At 44.8% G+C, this 13,078-nt stretch overlaps 1 protein-coding gene across 3 annotated transcripts in view; it reads right to left on the reverse strand.

Annotated features, from left to right (window-relative positions):
• Positions 1 to 13,078, reverse strand: part of LOC142761680 (uncharacterized) — a 47,132-nt gene that overhangs the window by 7,823 nt on the left and 26,231 nt on the right. For all 3 annotated transcript variants that reach the window (XM_075874139.1, XM_075874138.1, XM_075874140.1), the window contains 2 exons: positions 6,765 to 6,917; positions 5,746 to 6,016 (listed from right to left, as the gene is read on the reverse strand). In XM_075874139.1, coding sequence (XP_075730254.1) covers positions 5,746 to 6,016; positions 6,765 to 6,917 — 424 coding nt within the window. The remainder of the gene's footprint in view (positions 1 to 5,745; positions 6,017 to 6,764; positions 6,918 to 13,078) is intronic.

Below are 13,078 nucleotides of genomic sequence, written 5' to 3' on the forward strand. Positions count from 1 at the left end.
AGGGCGAAGGCATTGCTCGCTTCCACAAATTCGCTTAGATGTGCTACCGTCGTGCCCCTATTTAAGTGCCTATATTCGTTGCTGAAGTTCGTCACCATTACCTTGGCTTTGCCGTTATGAAGCTTGGCTATGCCTCTTGCGACGCACATCTGACGGTTTAGGAGCAGGTGCTGGTCGCCTTCGATGACACCTTGTAAGTTGGTAGACGCTTTGGTGCCGACGGAAATGATGACGCTCGACAGTGGCGGGATGGTTACCTGCTCTTCTGTCACATTCAAGGCATTGTGAGCGACGTTGCAGTCTGACGCCGTTGCATTATTCGTGGACAGCGTGATTGACCTGGATCTTAGGTCGATTACTGCGCCTTGCTGGTCCAGGAAATCCATGCCTAAAATGACGTCTGGCGAGCATTGCTGCAGGACCACAAAATTCACAGAATACGTCTGGCTGTGAATCGTGACTCTTGCCGTGCAGGTTCCAGTCGGTGTTATAAGGTGGCCCCCTGCTGTTCGGATATCCGGTCCTTCCCATGCAGTCTTTACCTTCTTGAGCTTAGCGGCGAAGAGACCACTGATGATAGAGTAGTCGGCGCCGGTATCGACTAGGGCGGTGACGCTGTGGCCGTCGATGATCACGTCGAGGTCGGTGGTTCGTCGTCTGGCGTTCCGGTTAGGTCGGGGCGTCGGATCACGGCTGCGTCGGCTTGGTCCGGTGCTGCTATGCCGCGTCGGCGGCGAGGCTTTGTCGTAAAGACTCTGCTCAGGCGGCGTACTGCGACTACGTCGGGAAAGTTCGTGCGTCGTGGTCGTCGTCATCGGCAGCGGCGGCGGCGGCGGAGGAGGAGGATCTTCGGCATTGCGTCGTGCAGCAACCGCACCTCCATCGGTTGCTGCCTTTAGTTTCCCGGGTAGGGGCTTGGGGATCGGCCCCTGTTAGGGCCGGTGTACTGGCGCCGCGTCCGCGTCCGCGCCCAGGTGAGCGACCTCGCGACATCGCCGACTACATCGCCGGATCGCAGTGGCAACAACGACGACCATCCCGTTCACCTTCGCCTGGCCGCTACGTCTCCGTATGGCTCACGGCTGGACGGGGGCGTACGGTACATGGACAGAGAAGCACCTCCACCAGATGTCACGAGGTTGTGATACACGCAGCACTTGAGAGGAAGCACGCAGGAGTCAGGGCGGTGTCAGGCGAACTGTTTATTGGGCAAACTTGTGCCCAGCAAAACAGGGCCAGACACAACTCACAGCAACAGCGGCGTGAACAGTCGTCGGCCGACGGAAAAAAAAAAGACCCCCAGTGGCGCACTGCGCCGGCTTTTTATACACGCGTCCTAACGCGTTCCAAAGTGGCTTACAAGATAAACGCGGCCTGCGTTGCGCTTAACAGAAAGTGATAGCGTCTTCCTTCGCTAACGAAAAGAACCGCACGTGTCAGTTTTTTATACACGCGTCGTAACGCGTTCCAGAGTGGCATACAAGATAAACGCGGCCTGCGTTGCGCTTAACAGAAAGTGATAGCGTCTTCCTTCGTAAACCAAAAGAACCGCACGTGTCAATATTGATAGGTCAGCTATTAAAAGACCACTGGAAGTTTCTCGTACAATTCCTATACATGTGCCAATCTTCGCGATTCCATTGCAAGAAGTGTTTTACGACTTCTTACGTAGATAAGAGCCCATGTATTATTGTTCCATAATATGCGAATCATTGCCTGCTTACAGAATTATATACAGTGAGTAGGGATGACACTGAATGATCTGATGATGGACCGGCAAGTATGCGATGTGCATTCACAATTGCGCTGACATCGCTTTCCAGGTGTCGTCGCTTTATATGTGTTTTCCTGTGTAGCTGCCGATCACGTAGTATTCGAGAAAAGCCACGCTCGCTATGACTGAATTTTTAAACCTACGGACGAAAGGGACCAAAGCGAAAGCCATTTATCTGTTACGGTGGCTTTAATGGCCTGTTGTGATGCCGTCTGAATGAATTTAACACTAGTTCCAGATGTCAAAATGCACACATCATATTCATATATTCTCGACACTGAAGAACAGCAGATGGTGGTCATCTCCAAAAATTTTCACTACGTTCAAAGAATTCACAAGGCACTATCAAGTCGGACATATGTCCTTTCCCCGGCCACACGAAAAGTCCTCTAGGCCACAGGTCCTTTCGCATGCTTCAGATGGGAACATACCCCAGCCTCTTAAACTTGTTATTCCTCCAACATTTCAGCACTTTGTCCCGACTGCCCCGATCAGTGGCTTTAACCAGAGACTCCGGAAATGCCCCTCTTTACAAGGAAAAGATCAAAAGTTTTCTGAAAATGCCTTTCATTTGATGCTCAAAAGCCCTATTCCCCTACAGCAGCTGAAGGCTGTCTAGAAGGCCCACGAAGCGGTGGGGAGGCTTGGCTTCCGCGTCTTTACGTAGGAGCTACAGAAGATCCACCGCATATAAAACGTGCGTCCTTCAGGACCTCTATAAAGTTTTTCACCCATCCCCATCCAACAGAGGACCTCATGTTAGCTGCATTTAGTGAGAGCCCTTAGAGAGGGGGCAGTTTTCTTGCTAAATGAGCGTATTGGCGAGAAACGGAAGAGGACTAAGACACATCCTTGTGTCACACAATGCTTGACATCAGATTCCTCGCTCTTTACCCATGCCGAAGAATATTTTATGACCTCCTTGAAATTCAGAAATACGTCCTTTTCTGCCTACTCAAGATGAGAAGCTCGTTAGATGATGTTTGTTTGAGAACACATCGAAAACCTGTCACGTGACTACGTCTTCCAGAAGCAGAAAATTACCAGTTGTACAGAGGCGAGCAGAAGTCCTGAGTCTATTTCATTAGGGAAACAAACAAATGAAAGATTTTTGTGACGTGAAGTTGGCAAGAATGTGATTTACATCAAGATATTTCGTCTGTCAGAATACAAAGGCGGACAGCCACATTTGCAGAGACACTCAGACACACACTGACCGACCGTCAAAGATGGGGTGAAATCGGCCCTTACATTTACTTAGTAAGACGGCGGCGGCGCTGCGATATAACCTGCGCCCCCCTTAATGGAAAAAACTGCACACGCATACACACTCAACTGCTAATAGTCATCGACTAACATTTTATTTTGAACAAAAGCGCACACTGGTGAGCCTCACGACTAGTAAAATAACTGCATTTAATTGAAAATTTCAAAAAAACCATTAAAACCTGACAAAGAACTGGAAAGTTGTACAACCGGCATGACGGATGAAAAAAGCCCAAATTCGCCTATTATAAGCGGAACTGGGAAATCTGGACCATAGCCACTGTTCCACAAAAGCGGACCTTATGCTGGCGCAATGCCAGTGCAACGTCATTTGTGGTTGGAGTTCTGGCAACTAAATTTTCTACCAAACCAATAAACGTTGCATGTGCAAGCCCACGATACAGGTGTGTCGGGTCATAGACGATTCTGGCTCCGGTGCAGGCACCTCTTTTATAGCAATCTAATAAACGATACAGTTTTATTTCCGTGGTTCAGCAAGCTACATTTAGGGGAAATGCGGGTCGAAAAACGCGAGTTTTTTTTTCTTTCATAATTACCGATTTTTTATTTTCGCCTGTTTTGATAAGATTAGTACCTCAACTGTTCTAAAAAAAATAATATAGGTCCAGACTTAACTGGAAATGCTTTAAAATTTCCTCTAAAGAGCACAAGGCGCCTGTTAAAAGCGCCGCCGATCATGCGCCGCCGCTAGCCATTGTTGATTGCATGAGTCGAAGACTCGAGCCTCACACTTCAAATGTCAACAGTTCATATCGCTGATGCAGCGCAAGATAATAACAAGAATCACTCTTCTGCGCGTTTTTCAAGCGCCGCGACTGTGTTACCACATGGTACGAATCTGGGACCGCCATTGGCCGCTGCGCGCCTGTATGTGCTGTGAAACCTATTTGCGGGGTCCATGTCTTGTCGAGCAGTGCAGCTGAACAATGCTTTTTTCGTGTAAATATTTCTGTTATGAATAAAAAAAAGGCATTGCTCGCACGTGAAAGCAGTTGTGTGGCACGCTCTGTAGGAATGGGCTACGAGCAGCTGGTGCGATTTGCGGGAGTTGTTGGCTTGCGAAAACCAATGCATCAATCATTCGCACCCGTCAGCCGGAAAGTTCGTGATAGGGCAATGGATGACGTCAGCGCCAATCTTGAGAGGCCGAAAGAGCTCGCAGTGAGAGAACTTAGCAGGGACGACATTGCCATTATGAACGACGGTATGTGGCACAAACATGGCTGCAAAATGGCATGACACTTGACTTAGCTGGGATTTGCAGTCCTGTCGAACTTCTTAGCTTGCATTTGGCACAAGGCTCTGCCAGATGGAGCGGAAGTTTGGCATGCGTTTCATGGCCCTGTCTGTGAGCGAAATGTCTGAGGAGTAGGCTCGAAAACGCCGAGGACAAACTAATGGTGCTGGCGTATTTTAGTCACAGTGGCCACTACGAGAAAGATTGTTCTTTTTGGTGTGCAAATTTCGTCTGATTTATTAATATCCTTCATAAATAAAAACGCAATTTTAACTTTAAAACTCGTTTTTCTCAAAACACAAATTTTGCCATTTTTTCCAATGTGCCCCTACTTTTTCGGGCACTGATAGTGCTCGGATCTGCAGGAAATTTCGCCCAAATTTTTTCCAAAGTATGCAAGCATCTAGTTTAAATTTCAATATTTTATTGTATATAAAAAATTGTATTTATACGTTTACCAGGGTAGGTGAAATATAGACTTCTTACGTCTATTATTTTTCACGCATATTACATATTTTGTATGTGCTTCCTAATTAGTTATTTGTACTCTACACTTTATTTGAGGCTATATGAACTATGAATGGTAAAAAATTACAGAATTTTAGGGATGAAAAAAGGGGGGCAAAAGGAATAAGGTTTTAACATTGTCATGTTGCAGAGCTAGAAGCGTAACTTGCAAGAAAACTAATTATATATTTGAAATAAGCACAAAAAGTTCCATATACAGCTCAAGTTCCATGGCCCTAGGGTGAATAATAATGAAAAAGTGTCTTCCAGTAGCATCTTCCTTTAAGCGCTTGTCGACCAGTGAGGAATACCCTAACCGAAGTGGCGTTTCATGTAATTGCATCATGAAGTGCACTTTGTCTGGATTTTACCAACATGTTTTCTCACTCGTGAGTACTGACGCTCAAGCAAACCATAAGCTGCTCTTCAAACTCCCATACGTTGACATGGCAGGTATGCTCACGATTTACTCACAACTATTACACTTATGAAAACACTGCGATCTACCACGCAACGCATGGTTCCACGCTAAAAAACACGGCATAGTCCAAGGCGTGGTGTCTGCCACATTTTTTCCCCATCAACTCAAAACGCATGTTTGGGTACTTAAAAGTTGTCAAATGCCATCACCACGCTTCACAAAACACACCAGGGACACATTTGCAGGCGTAAGTTTCCCACTTCCCGAGTTGACGCGAGTGCGCTGTAGTCTAAGAAGAGTTGATGCGCTCAGTTTTGCACCTACATTGGACGATTTGAGAAGGTTTGACATTTCAGTACTAGTGATACTTGACTTTCACTCGTCATATTCTTCTAAAGGAGAGCTTGTAACGGAACGTTTAGGTGGTCATGCCGTTTATGGTTAATAGAGTGGGGCAATGTATTTGAGTAAGATAATAAAGATGTCAAAGCACAACGGTGGCCAAAATAATGTACTTGCCTCCAATTAGCTTGGCGTATGCTGCCTCCATATCCGAGTGAAAGGGCTTACAACTGCTCAAGGAGAGTTTTTGGAGTCGACTCATTGGCGGACGTCGAACCGTCAGTGCCTCAAATTCGGCTGGTAGACTGGGTATCGTCAGTGCGGAAGCCATGACTTTGATGTGAGCCGCATCAATAAAAGATTCCAGCAATATAAGCGACCGTAATGACCGACTCTGAGCTGCTGCTATCAGCAGGGCAGATGGGCTTTCATCTTTAGATCCTTTCACCTGCAGTATGGAAGCAAAATAATGCACTATGAAGCTTTCTGCCTGCGTCGCAGGAGGCCAGGTTAGGCACAAAGACTTCAAAACAGTATATGGAAATTGTTCGTTCTGTGAAATGCACACATTACCTACATGCGGAACTCGGGGATAAGGGACGTCGGTATTACGTGGCATGCCAGACATTGGTCCCATTATCGATCTTGATACGAATACGTTCGAGTGGTGATTTACTGGGATGCGCTGGTCAATGGACCACAGCACAGCTCTACAGGGGATCTTATAACTGCTTACGCTGTAAACCGATTCCTTTAGGTTAACCGATCTCCAAGCCGTACGCTACAGCAATTCTTGCACGTAGATATTGCACATACTTTTAACTCGCGTGTGTCCAAGGCATTGTAGACGTACTCCACCAGTACTCAATCGCACTGAACAAGACTCCAGTTAGTAAGCTTGCCCATACTCCGTCGCTCCGTTCTTTGTTTCGGTACTTTTCTAGCTGTGTTGCACATTACTGAGAGAAATCGCACAAGTTTTCTCGTTAACTATGAATTCAGAAAGCTTTATCTCAACCATATTTTCTGCGCAGCTATGTCGGAAACTCTTGTGGACAAGAGTGCAAAAAATGCTTACCTATATTGATATTATAATACTGCGCGTTCTAGATATCTGCGCATTCTAGAATCACTCAAGAAAACTTTGTCAAGCACGCCGGCAGTATTTGCCAACAAAAAAGAACAAGGTGCTTTACTTTAAGTTCCTCCAAAGTGGCATGGTTTCGGATGGCATCCGCAAGAGCCCTGCCTTTCCGCTCGAGCAGGAAGTGTTCTTGCAAGTGCAGTGTCTTCAGGCTCCGGTTGCGTGACAAGTGGTCCAGGAATATGCCTGCACCTTTATCATCAGCCTGCAAGATTCGCAATTTACACAAGACTTCAGTACAGAGGGAGGCGGCAGACATGTATATGCCATAGAATTTTATGTCTTACCTACGTTAAACATGCTCTTTTTACATGATGCAGGTAAACCCGTTTTGTTTAAAACAAGCCCATGAAATCATGAACAAACAAGATACCGAGAGACAAGTCGTTGCCTCTTGCCTTACGCCGCGCATGCTTTGCCCTAAATACATTATTATAGTGGCCATTTTACATCTTTGACTCCGGTACAACTGATGAGTACATCATTTCTTTGCGACATTTTATTTATACAAAGATGTAGTACAGGAGAGCATCACGTAGAAATTGTTAAACCCGCAAAAATATTGGTAATGGGCACTTACATGGCAGGACGAAGGAAGGAGGCAAAAGTTCAAGGAATAGAGAAAGCTTGAACTCACGAAGAATTCCTGAACTCTCGTCGCGACCACGATTCAACACTGCGCCCGGCGTTTAATGACTGGTCGGCTGCAAGGCTGCTGACGTTGCCTGCAGCTAAACGCTGTGTTCAGGAACGTTTCATCTCCGAAAAAGGGCGAGTCTCAAAATGAAACACAGAGAGTGCGCTATGTGCGAATCCAGTGGCCCCACTCCCAACATGGAATTACTGAAACAGGCATTTTAGCAAGAAGTCGGAAATCTCGACGCTTCATTCAATTATATTATCATGCCTCACAATCCTAACAGGCGACATTCTCAAGGTGGTAAAGCAGAAAGGAAATGATAGCTTGGAAATAAACATTCCTACATGATATCAACACATATCAGCATTTCGAAAGGCCGAACCGTGAAGTTGATATAATGCACTGTATAAAAGGGCTAGCACTAATGAGGAGAAATTTGCCCTCTGCAACACATAGGAAGATCGATGCCAACACATCTTTCGGCTTTTATGAAACAATAATATTAGGGAAGAAGTAAATATTGATTATGAAAAGTATTTAGGGCAAAACAAGGTGGCTGAGCAGTGGTGCAAAAGGACAACAGCAAAATAGAACAATTTTCCAACAAACAATAAGGAAATGTTATTTAAAAGAATATCTGTACGGCCCCCAAGCAGGCACAGAGATTAGTGCTCTAACTTTGCAAATTACTTTGAATTAGGCGGTAATTGCTATAATTAGCAAGGCAATGTCATCCGAAAGAACATCACAGAGATTGACAACACTTCGCTAAAATACTCTTAGAAAATACGGCTAAATCGTCTGGAATAGTTTGCTTCCCCCAAAAAATATGTTACTACAAGTAAATGTATTGTCTCATTAGAACAGTCCAGCCGAGAACTGTGCAACGCTGGCATAATGATCCGAAGCGCCCGGCTTATAAATGCCGCCAGAGTAGACATAACCACTGTTGGATATCATGTACGATGCCTTGTACTTGGAAGTCTCGCATCAAGTCGTCGCATTTGATTTGTACTGCGTCCGCATCACAGCATTTCTTGCCGTAGAACGTTCCGATAAGAATCGATGATCCTACAGAACACATCATTAACAGGTTAACAATTTCGGCTTGCTTGTAACATGCACTGTGAAAAAAAATGTATTGACGGTAACGAGATCGGCAACATGAAGTTATTACTTGAAAAATAAAACGAGAATCTGCTATTGTTTGGATACATGGTTATGGGTAGTTTATGAGCCTTCACATGTATCGTGCGAAAGTGACGTGTTCAAATGCCTATGTGTTCCCTGTGCATGTTTATTGCCATACTTATGGCTTAGTTTTTTTTAACAGCGTGACCATGGTTAAACTTCTCGTCAATGTTTCAGAAAGAACATTTGCGGAACATCTCGGCATTCAGCGTTGCAGCATGCCAATACTCAAGCACGAGACAGCTCGAGTAAGCACAAATGATTGGCCCAGTGCAAAATGTTCGCTTCAAGTGGGACCCGGTAATTTATTCGCTTCATTTAGGTGTTTCAATTTTTTGCCTGGTCGGAAATTTTAAGCAAATAAAGGTGACCTGCGTCCATTTTCTCTTCTCGCATTATACGTAGATGTGAACCATGGCTGTACAAAATACTAAATATCAGTTGTAGTACTGTGTGTACACATTATCGGCTTAATCGATGAGGCTGAAATGTAGCGCGTCATGCGGCGTGTAACTCTTGGAGCTAAACGCGTCAAAACTTCGATATGATTAAAAGACACGCCATAGTGAAGAGCTCTGGACATTTCGACCACCTAGTGTTCTTAAAGGGAACCTAAATCTAAGCGCATAGACATCAAGCAATCCTGCATAAGTAAATAATGCGGTGACCACTGCCGGCATTTTGAGCCCATGACATTGGTGTGAGCAGTTGACCACCATTAACACTAGACCACCGGTGTCGTATCACGAGGCACTTAAGGGACGTGCCACAGTATCATAACGTAGTGATTGATTTATATGTTGGGTTTCACGTCCGAAAACCACCATATGAATAAGAGAGAATCCGTAGTGGAAGGCTCCGGAAATTTCGACCACCTGGGGTTCTTTAACGTACACCCAAGTCGGAGCACACGGGCCTACAACATTCCCGCCTCCATTAGAAATAACCTAGTGAAATGCGCTCGTACCATTGATTGTCTCCTAAACAGGACCTTGCAACTTACAAGCGCCGTATCTTCTTCACAGGCACTCTTGTGCACTGTTGTGCGGAGCTAGGCATAGATATCAAAAGCTTAATTTTTAATACAGATACCAAAGCACACGTGCTGGACACCGGAAATAGAGGTGCTGAGGTGAATTCATCTTTGACGCATGGTGTGATGCATACACATACAAAGTACAGCTACAACAAAATAATACAGCTACAACAAAATACTTTTTTTAGAAAGAAAGAGGGGGGGGGTGCTGCGCAACTACGACGATAGTTATAGCGCGAGAACAAAACGACGACACAGAGACAAGAAGGACACGAAAGACACGAGCGCTAACTTCCAACTGAGTTTATTGCGCAGAGCACGAAAATATATAGAGGAGACAGTGTCCATGTGATAAAAACCATATGGCACAAGAGCAGAACATGAGTAAGAAAACAAAAAAACAAACAGCACATATACAAAGGCACTGAAAAACAGCAAAGAAAAAACCTAGAAGAAACCGAAACAGAAAGGTAAAGCTACCTGCCCACACCGAATCCTTCGAGGAACCTGCGTTCCTTCTCGGACAAAGCCACGGAGGGCTTGCTAGTACAAGGCACCCGTTCGCGTTACCTGCCCGCACCGAATCCTTCGAGGAACCTGCGTTCCTTCTCGGACAAAACCACGGAGGGCTTGCTAACACAAGGCACCTGTTCGCGTGTCATCTGCGCAGCCTCTACAATGACCCGGGTGCTTACATCTCTGTGTTTGTACAACGTCGCTGTTTTCTCGAAGAGGGGAACACACTTGCACTCAGTGCAGTGCTGGGCAAGAAAACCATCTTTCCCGTTTTTAACATTGTTCGCGTGCTCTCTCAGCCGATCGTTCAGACACCTTCCGGTCGTTCCGACATAACAAGCACCACATGAAAGGGGGGTCCTATAGATGACTTTCCGGGAGCAGGCCGCGTACCTGTTTCGATGTTGAACTCTGCAATCTGTTGATGATTTCGTTTTCAGGGGGTTGGTAGATTTGGTGAGGCTGATTAACTTGAACGGTGCTGAGAACAGGACACGAACTCCAACACGTTTTCCGATTTTTTTGAGCCTATGTGATATCTGGTGTACGTATGGAATCACGGCTATCCTTTCAGGTTCTGTATCCGTGTTGCTCAGATTCTGTCGCGTCCTCTGCTCTGCCTTATTAGTCCACAGGATCGTCTCCGCAGAGATATTGTGGGCGCACGACCTATTTAAAGCATTCTCAAGGCAGGTTCATGCTATGCCTCGCTTAACTATCTTACTGTAAGCAGAAGAAAAGGGAAGTATAGGTTTCTGCGCACGTGGTTCATAACACCAACAGATGTGCTGTGAGCTAAAAACCAGATTTAAATCCAAAAAGCGTAGTTTGTCATTATCGGGCATTTCATGTGTCACCACAAGAGGCTTCAAACAATTTTCGAACACGCCTATAGTATAGAACACGCCAGCGAGAGAAACATAGAAGACTTACAATTTAGAATAACCAAGAAATCATCCACGTATCTAAATATTTTGACGACATGCGAGCCTTCTAACTTTTCCTGCAGTTTTTTGCCCATTTTTGCCAATAGAAGATCACTGAGTAGAGGTGCTATGCATGAACCAATTGAAACACCTTTTTTCTGCAGATAAACGCAATCATTCCATTGAACGAAAGTAGACATGAGATACAGCAAAACCAGGTCAAGAAAATCTCGCCGACTAATGCCAGTTTTTAATTGGAAGTTCAATTCCCCGACAATTTCTATGTTATCCCTTATACATTCTAGTACCTCATCGTGAGGCAGAGAGTAGTACACGTCCTTTATGTCAATTGAAAAACCGAAAAGATTAGATTGATTTGACTGTTTGAAAAATTCTATCAGAGCCTGCGAGTTTTTGATCACAAATGGGTCATCAATCTTTAGACACTTTAGATGGGTCTGAATAAACAAGCCGAGTTGCTTTTGCCACGTACCACTTTCTGTCACAATGACCCGGAAGGGCATGTCAACCTTATGTGTTTTGGCAGAAAAAAAACGTTGTATAGCGCAGGTGCGTTGCTGCCACAATTTACTCCCAAGGCCTACGTCACATTTGCTATCAGTTTGTTTTGCCTTACTATTGCTCAGCGCTGGTGATGTGGAGGCGAGTCCCCGGACCAAAGATCGATGGCGTATTATCACTAATGAGGAAATGTCATGCCAAATATACTGCCTCCCTGAGTGAGATCAAGAGTGAAATCAGCAGCAAAAAGGATCGAGTTCTCATTCTAAAAAAACGTAAAAACGCCATAAAATCGGATAACATTGATGTGGTGGCTTACTGCGTGATGAATGTCAAAATGAACATAGAGAGAACCAATTCTGCACTTAGGGATGCTGTAGACGACATTAACAAGCAAATGAAAAGAAATAACCGAATTATCAAAGGGCTTCCCGACGATACAAAACCCGGTATCGCTTCTCGTGGCCAACTTTCGCAGTATTTTTAGGAAACTTGACTTATTGAAAGCGATAATTCGTTCTACGCATCAGATATTCTTGGCACAGAAACATGGCTTTCTGATTATATCAATAGTAGCGACCTTGTGCTCCCCTCATCGCTTGTAATGTTTCGCAAAGATATAGCTGTTTCTGGGGGCGGTGGTGTTCTTATTGGAGTTAAATAGTAATATGAGCCGTCTATCATTGCAGTTGACTCGACTCTAGCAGACATGTGGGTCTCCCTCAAACTCGGTCACTTGCGGTGTGTGTTAGGTGTGTGCTATCGGCCGCCTGACTGCCATGCGGATTTCACTGACCCATTCAACGAAGCACTAGAGCTGGTTACTAACAGGTTTCCGGACTGCCTCTTATATATAGTTGGTGATTTCAATTACCCTGCGATAGATTGGCCAACAACAACGGTGTCTTCACAGTCAAATCAGGCTAAACGCTTTTCTTTCGTAAGCTTACTTCCCTATCGTGATTTCGCGCAGCTAGTTCATGACCCTACACGCGGTAATCGCATTTTAGATCTCTTATTTATGAACAGCCCCGATATTGCCAAAACACATGTTCTAGAATCTATCAGTGACCATAACATAGTAGGATGCTCTTTCGCACTTCCTCCTACTGACAAAACAGGCAGTAAAAATGCATTCCTAACTATGCACGAGCTGATAATAAGAATATCAACCAAATTCTGCAGCCATTCTTAACCAACTTCCAAGAAAACTTGGAGAACCGTTCTATTAAACTCCACTGGGTCATATTTCGCGATGGAGGATTCCTGCGTGCCGAAACTGATCGTTGAAATACGTGACGATGATCCGTTGCTTACACAAGAAGTAAGACGATGTTTATATGAGAAATAAAGGTCGTACAAGAAGGCATCACAAACTAACACCCCATTTGACTGGTAAAACTACAAATCCATATTGATACTGGCAGAAAAAGCTATTCATGACGCCAAAATGAGTATTTTCACTTCACATTTCCTAACAGGTAAAAAACGACTCTCAGAATTTTTCAAAACTCGTAAATCCAAATTATAATGTG

Source organism: Rhipicephalus microplus, chromosome 9 (genome assembly GCF_043290135.1).
Source record: "Rhipicephalus microplus isolate Deutch F79 chromosome 9, USDA_Rmic, whole genome shotgun sequence".
Classification (NCBI taxonomy): Eukaryota; Metazoa; Arthropoda; class Arachnida; order Ixodida; family Ixodidae; genus Rhipicephalus; species Rhipicephalus microplus.